The sequence below is a fragment of the Hyla sarda genome, chromosome 4 (assembly GCF_029499605.1).
Source record: "Hyla sarda isolate aHylSar1 chromosome 4, aHylSar1.hap1, whole genome shotgun sequence".
In the NCBI taxonomy this organism is placed as follows: Eukaryota; Metazoa; Chordata; class Amphibia; order Anura; family Hylidae; genus Hyla; species Hyla sarda.
The window spans coordinates 183814874-183828598 of NC_079192.1; the positions used below are offsets into that span (position 1 = coordinate 183814874).

Sequence of the window (13725 nt, forward strand, 5' to 3'; positions counted from 1 at the left end):
TCGTCCCTGAAGACCCGGATCCCGGCGATGAAGATGGCGGCGGCGACAGGTGAGTTCCTCTTCAGCCGTGGTCGGGCCCTTTACAGCAATGCACGGTGCCGTAAAGCGACATGCATTGCTGTAATGGGACCCTGTATACTACAACTCCCAGCATGCCCAGACAGCCCTTGGCGTCTGGGCATGCTGGGAGTTGCAGTTTTGCAACATCTGGAGGTCCACAGTTTTTGGACCACTGTGCCCTTCCAGATGTTGCAAAACTACACATCCTCAGCATGCCCTTACTGTCCAGGCATGCTGGGAGTTGTAGTTCTGTAACATCTGGCCCTTCAGATGTTGCAGAACTACAACTACCAGCATGCCTGGACAGTTTTGGCATACTGGGAGTTGTAGTTTTTCAACATCTGGAAGGGCACAGATTAGGAACCACTGTTTTAGTGGTCTGCAAACTGTAGTCCTCCAGATGTTGCAAAACTACAACTCCAAGCATGCTGGGAGTTGTAGTTTGGCAACATCTGGCTCTAAAGATGTTGCGCCGAACTACTACTTCCAGCATGCCTGTGAATGTTTGGGAGTTGTGGTTTTGCAACAACTGGAGGCACACTGGTTGGGAAACATTGTCTGTTTCCTAACTCAGTGTTTCCCAACCCGTGTGCCTCCAGCTGTTGCAAAACTATAACTACCAGCATGCACTGATAGACTGTGCATGCTGGGAGTTGTAGTTTTGCAACAGCTGGAGATCCCCCAGGGGCTTACAGTGATTACCAGGCTGCAAGTTTGCGATGCAGCAAATTTTGCGCGGCAGCTCAAACTAGCAGCGGGAAACTCGCTGTAATCCCCCACCAGTGTGACTGTACCCTAAAAACACTACACTACACTAACAAAATATAATAAAAAGTAAAAAAACTACATATACACATACCCCTACACAGCCTCCCTCCCCAATAAAAATGAAAAACGTCTGGTACGCCACTGTTTCCAAAATGGAGCCTCCAGCTGTTGCAAAACAACAACTCCCAGTATTGCCGGACAGCCGTTGACTGTCCAAGCATGCTGGGAGTTTTGCAACAGCTGGAGGCACCCTGTCACCCTAGGTTGGAGCCCTCACTTTGGAGCCCTGTCATATTTCAAGGCAACAGTTTAGGGCCACATATGGGGTATCGCCGTACTCGGGAGAAATTGCCTAACAAATTTTGCGGGGCTTTTTCTCCTTTCACCCCTTATGAAAAGGTGAAGTTGGGGTCTACACCAGCATTTTCATTTTGAAAAGAGGTAAAAGGGAAAAAAGCCCCCCAAAATTTGTAATGCAATTTCTCCCGACTAAAAAGATACCCCATATGTGGGCGTAAAGTCCTCTGGGGGCGCACAACAAGGCCCAGAAGGGAGAGTGCTCCATGTACATTTGAGGTGATTTGCACAGGGGTGGCTGATTGTTACAGCGGTTTTGACAAACGCAAAAAAAAAAACACGTGACCCCATTTCGGAAACTACACCCCTCATGGAATGTAATGAGGGGTGCAGTGAGAATTTACACCCCACTGGTGTCTGACAGATCTTTGGAACAGTGGGCTGTTCAAATAAAACATTTTGTACAGCCCACTGTTTCAAAGATCTGACACACCAGTGGGTTGTAAATGCTCACTGTACCCCTTGTTACGTTCTTCAAGGGGTCTCGTTTCCAAAATGGTATGCCATGTGGGGGTTATTTTGCTGTCCTGGCACCATAGGGGCTTCCTAAATGCGACATGCCCCCCGAGCAAAATTTGCTCTCAAAAAGCCAAATATGACTCCTTCTCTTCTGAGCATTGTAGTTCGCCCGTAGTGCACTTCAGGTCAACTTATGGGGTACCTCCATACTCAGAAGAGATGGGGTTACAAATTTTGGGGGGTATTTTCTGCTATTAACCCTTGCAAAAATGTGAAATTTGGGGGGAAACACACATTTTAGTGAAAAAAATTATATATTTTTTTACATATGCAAAAGTCGTGGAACACCTGTGGGGTATTAAGGCTCACTTAATTCCTTGTTACGTTCCTCAAGGGGTCTAGTTTCCAAAATGGTATGCCATGTGGGGGGGTTTTGCTGTTCTGGCACCATAGGGGCTTCCTAAATGCAACATGCCCCCCAAAAACCATTTCAGAAAAACGTACTCTCCAAAATCCCCTTGTCGCTCCTTCGCTTCTGAGCCCTCTACTGCGCCCGCCGAACAATTAACATAGACATATGAGGTATGTGCTTACTCGAGAGAAATTGGGCTACAAAAATAACAATCCATTTTCTCCTTTTACCCCTTGTAAAAATTCAAAAATTGGGTTTACAAGAACATGCGAGTGTAAAAAATGAAGATTGTGAATTCTCTCCTTCACTTTGCTGCTATTCCTGTGAAACACCTAAAGGGTTAAAATGCTGACTTAATGTCATTTTGAATACTTTGGGGGGTGCAGTTTTTATAATGGGGTCATTTGTGGGGTATTTCTAAGATGAAGACCCTTCAAATCCACTGCAAACCTGAACTGGTCCCTGAAAAATTGTGATTTTGGAAATTTTGCGGAAAATTGCTGCTGAACTTTGAAGCCCTCTGGTGTCTTCCAAAAGTAAAAACTCATATATTTTATGATGCAAACATAAAGTAGACATATTGTATATGTGAATTAAAAAAAAATTATTTGTAATATCCATTTTCCTTACAAGCAGAGAGCTTCAAAGTTAGAAAAATGCTAAATTTTCTAATTTTTCATAAAATTTTGGGATTTTTCACCAAGAAAGGATGCAAGTTACCATAAAATGTTACCACTATGTTAAAGTAGAATATGTCACGAAAAAACAATCTCTGAATCAGAATAACTAAAAACATTCCAGAGTTATTAATGTTTAAAGTGACAGTGGTCAGATGTGCAAAAAATGGCCGGGTGCTAAGGTGTAAAATGGCTGGGTCCTTAAGGGGTTAAAGAGATGCCCACCCATCACTAAATAACCATTTTAACAACAACTGAATAACCAAATTTGTCACCATCTTTCCAAAGCTTTCAGAAGCCCAGCGGATAACAGTAACATATTTGCACAGTTGATATAGGTAGTGGGGGAGATTTATCAAAACCTGTCTAGAGGAAACGTTGCTGAGTTGCCCAAAGCAACCAATCAGATCACTGCTTTCATTTTGAAAAGGCCTGTGAAAACTGAAAGAAGAGATCTTATTGGTTGCTATTGGCAACTCATCAACTTTTCCTCTGGACAGGTTTTGATAAATCTCCCCCTATGAGTTTCACATTAGGGTTTTTGTAAGATTCCTGCAGTTTATTACCACATTTCACCTTCCTTACAAATGTACCTGACTGCGAGTGCTTTCATTTCTACACATGGTTAAAGTGTCTCTAGCTGCCTGTTTCCTTTTATAACCATGCCTCTGTGGTTTGTAATGATGAATCATAGCATTTAATTTGTTTCAAGATAACATAGAGATCCAGAATAACAGGCTCTCGAAACAGCCACATCTCGCAGTCTGTGTGGAACACTGTACACAGTTCACTCCTTGCCTGGATTAGCATTTTCTACAATGAAAAAATGCTGCTTGAAAGGTTTCTTTATGATAAAGACAAAGCTCTCAGTGGGATTTTTTTAGCCTCTAAAATTCCCTGGTGCTACAGCATTAATATGATTGTTATTTGCTGTAATGTGACACTTGTTATATGTCTATCAGTTATTTCTTGTCACTATTTGCCTCAGTGGTGATAATGTATTTGACTTGCAAGACTCAGTATTGATATTATGATTGTGGTAGGCCAGCACTTGTCTTTAGTTTAGAACATTGAATGGTACAGGTTAAATGGAAACTCCGGTACAGAAGTACTTATCCCCTGTCCCAGTGTTTCCCAACCAGGGTTCCTCCAGCTGTTGCAAAGCTACAAGTCCCAGCATGCCAAAGGCTGTCCGGCCATGCTGGGACTTGTAGTTTTGCAACAGCTGGAAGCCCCCTGGTTGGGAAATGCTGCCCTATCCACAGGATCATGTGGATAGGGGATAAGTGTCTGATCACGGGGGTTTAAAGCGTACCTGTCATAGTGCAAAAAAAAAAAAAAAAAGGTGATATGTTACTAGAGATGAGTGAACTTCCAGTAATTCGATTTGTCACGAACTTCTCAGCTCGGCAGTTGATGACTTATCCTGCATAAATTAGTTCAGCTTTCAGGTGCTCCGGTGGGCTGGAAAAGGTGGATACAGTCTTAGGAGAGAGTCTCCAGCCCACCGGAGCAACTGAAAGCTGAACTCATTTATGCAAGCTAAAGTCAGCAAACGCTGAGCCAGGAAGATCGTGACGAATCGAATTACTGTAAGTTTGCTCATCTCTACTCAGTACCTAATCCTGATCATGTACATATAACTTGTATGTCTCTAGGACCTACATATCCCTAACAAATAGCATTTATCTGTTGCTCACTTGCTATGTATTCTTGCCTTATGGAGGGGCCGTGTCCATCTCTCTCCCTCACTGTGATGACTCATCTGCTCTGAGTCTGGGAGCAGACTGACAGTCTGCAAATTACTGCTCTGTCATTTTTATGCATACATTTTCTATCTGTTCCTAGTAAAGCTGGATGCTAATCAACATAGCTGTCCCTATGTGCGTCATTCAGCTTTCACAGACTCCTAAATATCTAATCAGCTTCTTTGTCATTTAGGAGTCAGAGAAAGCTTTGGCTGTTCAATCATGCTGGGAGTTGTGGTTTTGCAACATCTGGAGCTGCAGTTTGTCTACATACAGATAGATGACCCCTAGTGGTGGCTATTTTCATTATTTTTTATTTTTTTTTGTAAAATTGAGATTATATATATATATATTTATTTTTATTTATATTTAACCCCTTAAGGACTCAGGGTTTTTCCGTTTTGCACTTTCGTTTTTTCCTCCTTACCTTTTAAAAATCATAACCCTTTCAATTTTCCACCTAAAAATCCATATTATGGCTTATTTTTTGCGTCGCCAATTCTACTTTGTAATGACATCAGTCATTTTACCCAAAAATGCACGGCGAAACGGAAAAAAAAATCATTGTGCGACAAAATCGGAAAAAAAAACGCCATTTTGTAACTTTTGGGTGCTTCCGTTTCTACGCAGTGCATATTTCGGTAAAATTACACCTTATCATTATTCTGTAGGTCCATATGGTTAAAATGATACCCTACTTATATAGGTTTGATTTTGTTGCACTTCTGGAAAAAATCATAACTACATGCAGGAAAATTTATACGTTTAAAAATGTCATCTTCTGACCCCTATAACTTATTTTTCCACATACAGGGCGGTATGAGGGCTCATTTTTTGCGCCGTGATCTGAAGTTTTTATTGGTATGATTTTTGTTTTGATCGGACTTTTTGATCACTTTTTATTCATTTTTTTAATGGTATAAAAAATGACCAAAATACGCTTTTTTGGACTTTGGAATTTCTTTGCGCGTACGCCATTGACCGTGCGGTTTAATTGATGATATATTTTTATAGTTCGGACATTTACGCACGCGGCGATACCACATATGTTTATTTATTTTTTTACACTGTTTTATTTTTTTTATGGGAAAAGGGGGGTGATTCAAACTTTTATTAGGGAAGGGGTTAAATGACCTTTATTAACACTTTTTTTTTTACATTTTTTTTTTTGCAGTGTTATAGGTCCCATAGGGACCTATAACACTGCACACACTGATCTCCTATGCTGATCACTGGCGTGTATTAACACGCCTGTGATCAGCATTATCGGCGCTTGACTGCTCCTGTCTGGATCTCAGGCACGGAGCAGTCATTCGTCGATCGGACACCGAGGAGGCAGGTAAGGGCCCTCCCGGTGTCCGGTCAGCTGTTCGGGACGCCGCGATTTCACCGTGGCGATCCCGAACAGCCCGACTGAGCAGCCGGGTCACTTTCAGTTTCACTTTAGAAGCGGCGGTCAGCTTTGACCGCCGCTTCTAAAGGGTTAATACCGCACATCACCGCGATCGGCGATGTGTGGTATTAGCCGCGGGTCCCGGCCGTTGATGAGCGCCGGGACCGACGCGATATGATGCAGGACGTCCTGCGTCATTAAGGGGTTAAAAAAAAAATCATCAGTAGTACTACAAAATCTAAAAAGTTTTTCATAATGACAGTGCCTCTTTAACTACTGGGACCGCATCCCGCCATACCACAACAACACAACACTTCTATACTTCCTGTTTCTCATCTTTTTTTTCCAAACACTCCTTGATGTGGCAGACTTGGCTCTGAGGCCAATTTTTGCATTTGCATGGTTAAGCAGAGCCACCACTGAATTGGTCTCCAACAGTATTTTTTTTTTTTAACAGCACCTCGGGAATAAAATAGAAAACGTACCCCCAGTTCTGTATGGGTACCTTATTTAACTTTTTGTATTTAAATGTATTGTGCAGTAAATGTTTTTTTTTTTTATATGGTAGTCTATTGTCTCTATCATTTAGTGCAGTGGTCTTCAATCTGCGTACCTCCAGATGTTGCAAAACTACAACTCCCAGCATGCCCGGAGTTGCAAAACTACAACTCCCAGCATGCCCGGACAGCCGTTGGCTGTCCGGGCATGCGGGGAGTTGTAGTTTTGCAACATCTGGAGGTCCGCAGGTTGAAGACCACTGATTTAGTGTTTGGAGCGGAGAATCTGCAAAAGCGGTTGTGGTTTTTAACACCCCTGTTTATTCTTCAGAAAAGATTGAGGCACTTGTAATGAATCATCGCAGGAAGAACTGCATCTCTCTGCGGCGATGGCAGCTTGTACACATTGTGGGTGCTTAGTATTGTAATGTCACAAGTATTTATTAATCTGGGTATTGTGATGAGGAGGTGTCATGCTGAAGGTGTTTGTTACTAGATATTAGGGTGTGCTCACACAGGTTACTAATGGTGAGTTCACTATGAATATGGTCTGTGTACTGCCTAGCAAAGATCATTTATGGTGCGTGCTTTAATAACAGACTTTTAAAAGTGGGGATCGAGTGTAACAAGCTACATGCTGCTTCAGTACTTTAAAACGAGATAAAACACCTAGGTATTTTATTTTTTAGTTGATTTATTTTTTATCTAGTCCTTATGCATTCAGTATATATAAAAATTTCAGACGGCATACAAATTCCGTGTAGCACGTGTCTGTATGAGTCATGTAGCATTTATCGTTCTCTTAAATTATAAGTGAATTATGAAGCACTTTAATTTATGTGAGAACATGGTCTGTAGGCTGTAATTGGGTGTTGCAGTATGAAGCATTCTTAACGGAATGGGGAAAGCAATATGGATGTTATGTGACAATAAAAAAATTGAAAGGTGACTCAGCGTATTGTATAGCTTAAAGGAAAACTGTCAGCTTGCTCCCCCCGCACTAACCAGCGGTACTGCCTGGTAGTGCGGGGGGCGCTGATCAGTTTGATGCCTACCGTGCCCGAATCTTCGTTTTTCTGTACATGCTAATTAGATGCTAACTGGCACAGGCGGGGTAACTGGCACGGTCACCGGCCACAGTGCCGCCCAGCTGATCAATATTCCTCCCCCCCTCCGCCTCACCCTCTTCTCCCAGCTCTGTAATGAAGTGGGAGAGGCGGAGGGCGGGGAGGAATATTGATCAGCTGGGCGGCGCTGCGGGCACGGCAGGCATCAAACTGATCAGCGTCCCCTGCATCAGCCAGTACCACTTGTTAGTGCAGGGGGAGCAAGCTGACCGTTTTCCTTTTAAACGGAATCTGTCAGCTCATATACAGGTTGTGTTTGCCAGACACTGCCAAGTGACAGGTCATTGATATCAAACATCTTTGTTTTTATGATGATCTTCTCTCCAGGCTCAAGTGTTAAAGGGGTACTCCACTGACCAGCCTTCTGGCTGCGTTCGGAACATTTAGTTCCGAATGTTGTTGCGTGCTGCGGGGTCAACCATGCCACCTCGTGATGTCAGGCCACACCCCCTCAATACAAGTCAATGGGAGTGGACGTGACTGCTGCCATGCCCCCTTCCATAGACTTTCATCGAGGGGGCGTGGCCGACCCCCGCAGCACGCGCACAGATTCGGAACTAAATGTTCCGAATGCAGCCGGAAGGCTGGCCAGTGGAGTACCTGTTTGAGTAGGCATGGCCCAGCTGCTTAAGTGCCCAATATTGCACAGAATGTGGAGAAAGAGCCCAATGCCCTATACTTCAGTCAGCCAGGATAAAGAGGGAAGGGGAACCTAGGAGACAGGACTTCAGAAGCTCAGCTCTGCCTCCTTGACACTTGAGCCCAGGGAGAAAGCAAATATTTTAAAAGTTGCCGGAGACCCATCAACATAACAAAGATATGTTTGATATAGTCATCTTGTCACCAATCTGGTGGTAACTACAACTTATATCATACATATAAGCTGCCAGATTTCTTTCTTTTTTTTTTTTTAATAATGGAGGAGATTCATCAAAACGTGGAAAAGTGGTGCAGTTGCCCACAGCAACCAATCACATGGCTTCTTTAATTTTTACAGGCCTCTTTAAAAATAAAAGAAGCGATCTGATTGGTTGTTATAGGTAACTGCACCACTCTTCCTCTACACAGGTTTTGATAAATCTCCCCGGTATGTTTCCAATAGAGTGCAGACTCCTTTTTAGTACACCTTGATAGTGGTTGGAGCTCATCTCTTTAATGAATGTTACTTGGAAACCAAAAGTTATTTTAGTTGTAACCTTCCTGAGAGCATTCTCCCTATATCTGTGCTTTTTTGATTCTCTTCTTTCTTTCTTAGGCTAGGTTCACAATTTCATCCGAGCTCTATTCGGGAGTTCCGTGACGGAGGCGGACGGTCCGTTGCACAACGGACATTAACAACTCTAGCCGGATCTCATTGCCTTTAATGGGGTCCGTCTGGATTTAGTCGGCTGCCTGTCTACGAGCAGGATTTGAGTGGAGAAATTGCTGCTTGCAGATTTTATTCTTTCTCCACTCATATCCCACTATTTCTATGGATTTTGTGAACTGAGCTCCCTGAACGAAACTCAGACGCAGATGTGAACCTAGCCTCAGATCCTGTCATTATCATCATAGTTTTTGTGTTTTTTAAGAGTTTGTATTTTTACATAAGGTCTAAGCCAAATGATTTTGCTTTAACCACTATGTGAAATAGTAGACATAATCTATCATGTTTGATTGCAGAATTGTGTTTCAAGTGATTTTTTTTTTTCTCTTTTTAGGCAGCAGCATAGGACAGGGCAGGATTCTGCAACGTTTCCCTGAAAAAGATTGGGAAGATAACCCCTTTCCCCAAGGCATTGAACTTGTGAGTATTGTATTAACACAAATAGTTTGCTTAAATGGGATTTCAGCACTATGCTCTGCTGACTTTTTAAACGAGAACTTCAGCCAAAATTTACTTATCCCCTATCCTGTGGGTACATTTTGGCTCGAGTTCTTCTTTAATATTCAGGCACTCATTTCTTCACTGAATTTTCTTAAAGGAGTACTGTAGTGAAATAAAACGTATCCTCTATCCAGCAGTCGGACCCCCTGTGACCTCCTGCACGGCACCCCGGCAGTCCGCAGAAAGGGGGTGTGCCGAACCCTGCCCAAAGATGTCTGACACGCCCCTTCCATGTATTCCATAGAGATACATGGAGGGGGCATGTCTGCTGTGGCTTCCTGCAGGGGTCTACACGCCCCTGGGGCGCTGTGTAGGAGATTTCGGGGAGTGCCAACGGTTGGACCCCCTGCGATCTAAAACTTATCCTTTATCCTTTGGATACGGGATAAGTTTTATTTCACTGGGGTACTTCTTTAATTAATGGATCTGTTAGGGTCATGTAATATACCAAGACCAGTTATTCTTTTATTCTGGAGCATCAAATACAGGTTTCTACGCTGCTCTGGACAATGGAGGTCTAAAACGCTATAGAAAATAACAAATGACTGAATGTGGCAATTTTTTACCCTCTTCTGTAATATCACTTTCTGCTCTGCAGTTATTGGCTAAAACTACACCTCACACACTTGTTCATGCAGTCTGCACATAATACATTGGTTCCTTGAGTTACAAAATTAATCTGTTACAGGGCGACCATTGTAAATTGAAAATACTGTATTTTGAGACAAAGACTCTATGGGAATTTGTTATGAACACCCCAAAATATAAATCCAAAATAATATAAGGAAAAATAAGCTGTCTTCTACAGGTAAAACCCATACTTACATATACAAGTCAGAAATAGCTGCTAGAAGCTAGAGCGCAAAAGCTTCTACTGGTTATATACAAAAGGGGTCCCCATCCCAGTCCTCAAGGCCCACCAAAGTGCCGTTTTTTTGTTACACCATTGGAATAGAACTGGAAAAATTTTCATCTTGAACTGTTGGTGGGCCTCTGCTGTACATTACACACACTGCCCCAGAAAAACAAAATGGATCTGCCCTCAACTGGTATATGTTACTAGACTGCGAGTCAGTGCATCCACATCCATAACACAGGGGTCTTACCAGTGAAATGCCCATTCTGATTGGTTGGCTTTTCAGCTGTTCACAAATGCCACGTCAGCAGTGTTTTCGGCTTTGTGTGTAAAGTATGGTTTCAAGTTGCATTAGTCTAGTAAAGGCTTTGTGTTTTTCCCACCATTTGCCAGTGTGTACATCATGTGTTCATGCACTGAATTTATCAAAATGCTTCATAAATGGCTAAATAGCGTACATCTAAGTAAGTTTGAAAGTGTAGTCCAGGCTGGAGTGCGTTTGCTTTTGATAAATCGACTAACACTGCAAAAGTCAACACAAATTTGACTTCATCCTAAAACAACTTAAAGAAGATGTCCAGCGGTAAAAAAAATGTATTCTCTGTTTGCAGGATAGGGGATAAATGACTTTCCCCCGTGATCTCCTGTACGGGACCCCAGCTCTGCTGAAGGAAGTGATGTTTCACACCCAGCAGGTCAGCTGATAGAAACACGCCTCCTCCATTCATCTATGTGGGAGAGGCAGAGACAGTGTTTCCATGTCTCCGTCTCTCCCATAGAGATTGAATGGAGGGGGCGTGTTTCGACAAGCTGACGTGCTGGGTATGAAACTCGCTGTATCAGAGTCCCGTACATGAGATTGCAGGGGGTCCCAGTGGTCGAACCCACCACAATCATTTATCCCCTATCCTATAGATTTTTTTTACTGCTGGACATATTCTTTAAGCAATGTGGATCAGAAAAGTAAAAAAAAAATTTGCAAATCTTGCAAAAATTTGTGATATTTACATAAAAATGCAGTATAAAGACAATGATAATTCCCCCTATGTATTTTGATGGACCACTGCTCTGGTATGCTGAGAGTTCTCTGCTTCACACTGGTCAGTTCCTTCTGCATGTGAACCAGAAAGTGGAAAGAATGACCTAGTTAGCGGAAAGAGCCATAATATGTGCTATAATGCTTCAGCTACTAGGTGCAGAGCAAAACTGATTTTGGGGGGTCTTGGTAACTTCTATGCAATCCAGTAACATGCAGATAATTATGTAATTTACTGTGATGTTAAGAACATCATATTGGGGGTGGTGTGAATTTCGTGATACTATCTTACATTAATCGAAAACTGTCACATGTTCACTCCTGCACTAATCACACGTATTGATGTATAGTGTGGGGGGACGCTGATTCATATGATCCATCCAGCCATTCGCACGCAACCTTAGTTTTTCTCTATATATGCAAATGTGGCTGTAACTGGCATGGGCGGGGTTTTCAGGAGCCTAGTGGCCCTGTGACGTCAGCGCCGCCCGCTTATGAATTTTCATCCCCTCTCCCCGCTGCTCCTAACTGGTCTTCATTTGCACATGTGCCGCTTCCTGACATGCGCAGTGAAGACCAGTAAGGAGCGGCGGAGGGGGGGGGGATGAAAATTCATAAGCGGGCGGCGCTGACGTCACAGGGCCACTAGGCTCCTGAAAACCGCGCCAGTTACATCCACATTTGCATATATAGTAAAACTAAGATTGCGGACAAACGGCTGGATGGATCCGGGCAAGGTAGGGGTCATGTGAATCCGCAGCCCCCCCCCCCCCCACCCCCTCGCACTATTCGGCAGTACCTGTGGTCAGTGTGGTAATGAACATGTGACAGTTTTCCTTTTAAGATGTAATATAATGTGTGATAGACTTGGGGACATATATTGGACACTTTTTCTTTTACTTGTTATCACTGATAAGATGCGTATCCCCTATCCACAGGATAGGACATAAGTGTCTGTTTGGGGTTGTGGGGGCGGGATAGGGGTGATAGGGGCTTTGACCACTGGGGGGTGAATCTTGGTGTGTTACATAAACCTAGGAGGTTGATTTAACTCATAAAGCTAATTCACCCATAGTTTTGAATGTCCACAAATGTTGAATGATTTGTTGTATTTCTTTTTCTCTACTTTGGCACTCTTAGTTTTGTCAGCCCAGTGGATGGCAGTTGTGTACAGAGAAGAATCCCCCGACATTCTTCATTGCTGTTTTGACTGACATAAACTCAGAACGTCATTACTGTAGTTGCTTCACATTTTGGGAGGAGTGTGCACAGGTACTTTATTTTTTGCTTTACTTTCATATTTTCTGTAGCACACCCACACTATGTTGTCTATATTGCTTTGTAACTTTGTTAATGCCTTATATGTTAACCCCTTAAGAACAATGGACATAAATGTACATGTACAGTGACCCCCCGACCTACGATGGCCCCGACATACGATAATTTCAACATGCGATGACCTCTCAGAGGCCATCGCATGTTGAAGGCAGCGTCAACATACGATGCTTTTGTATGTCGGGGCCATTGCATAAACGGCTATCCGGCAGCGCTGACTGCTTCAGCTGCCACTGGATAGCCGTTTACGTTGCCCTGTGTGCTCTGGTGATGGTTTCCTACCTGTCCTCAGGGCTCTGGAGCATCCTCTTCAGGATCCCCTCCATCGCCGGAGCTCTCTATCGTCGTCATCACGTCGCCGCGCACGCCGTCCCATCATGCAATAGGAGCGGTGTGCGTAGTGACGTGATGACGGCGACGATCCCAGGAAGCAGAGACGTTCCAGGTGGGCGGGGACATCATGGGGACGCGGCGACAGCAATGGAGGGCGACATCCAGGGCAGCGGTGACGGTCCGGAGCGGCGGGGACGGGTGAGTACAACTTCCTATTCTTTACATTGCACGAATCCCTCAACATACGATGGTTTCAACAAACGATGTTTCATTTGGAACGGATTACCATCGTATGTTGAGGGACCACTGTACTTGTACACATACGTCCTGTACATGAAGCGAGCACAGGAGCTGCGCTTGCTTTATGCAAGGCAGGTTCCGCCTGCTATCAACAGCCATTGACCCACCTGTAATGGCAAATATCAGCGATCGCATTGATGTCCACCATTAACCCCTCAGGTGCCGTGATCAATATTGATCACGGCATCTGTGGGAATGTGTGGTCTTGAATGGCTGATCTGATCACCTGCGGCACGACCGTGGGGACCAGATCAGCCAAGATGGCGAACAGAGGTCTCCTTACCTGCCCCTGGCTGTCCTCATGGGGGGGGGGGGGGGGTCTTCTTTTTCTGGTCTGCCTTCTAGCAGCCAATAATACTGACCAGTGGTATGCCTGTGCGTAGTACTAATCAGTATTTGCAATCTAATGATTGCAATAATTAGGCAACCCACTGTCCTGCTCTGCCATTGGTCAGAATCAATTCTGACCAATGGCAGGGGATAGGAGGAAATCGCAGCAT

The 13725-nt window shown here is 43.7% G+C and overlaps 1 protein-coding gene across 6 annotated transcripts in view; it reads left to right on the plus strand.

The window, feature by feature from the left end:
* SBF1 (SET binding factor 1) overlaps positions 1–13725 on the plus strand; it is a 173692-nt gene that overhangs the window by 63460 nt on the left and 96507 nt on the right. For all 6 annotated transcript variants that reach the window (XM_056573047.1, XM_056573049.1, XM_056573048.1 and 3 more), the window contains exons 2-3: positions 9199–9284; positions 12398–12529. In XM_056573047.1, the coding sequence (XP_056429022.1) occupies positions 9199–9284; positions 12398–12529 (218 nt within the window). The remainder of the gene's footprint in view (positions 1–9198; positions 9285–12397; positions 12530–13725) is intronic.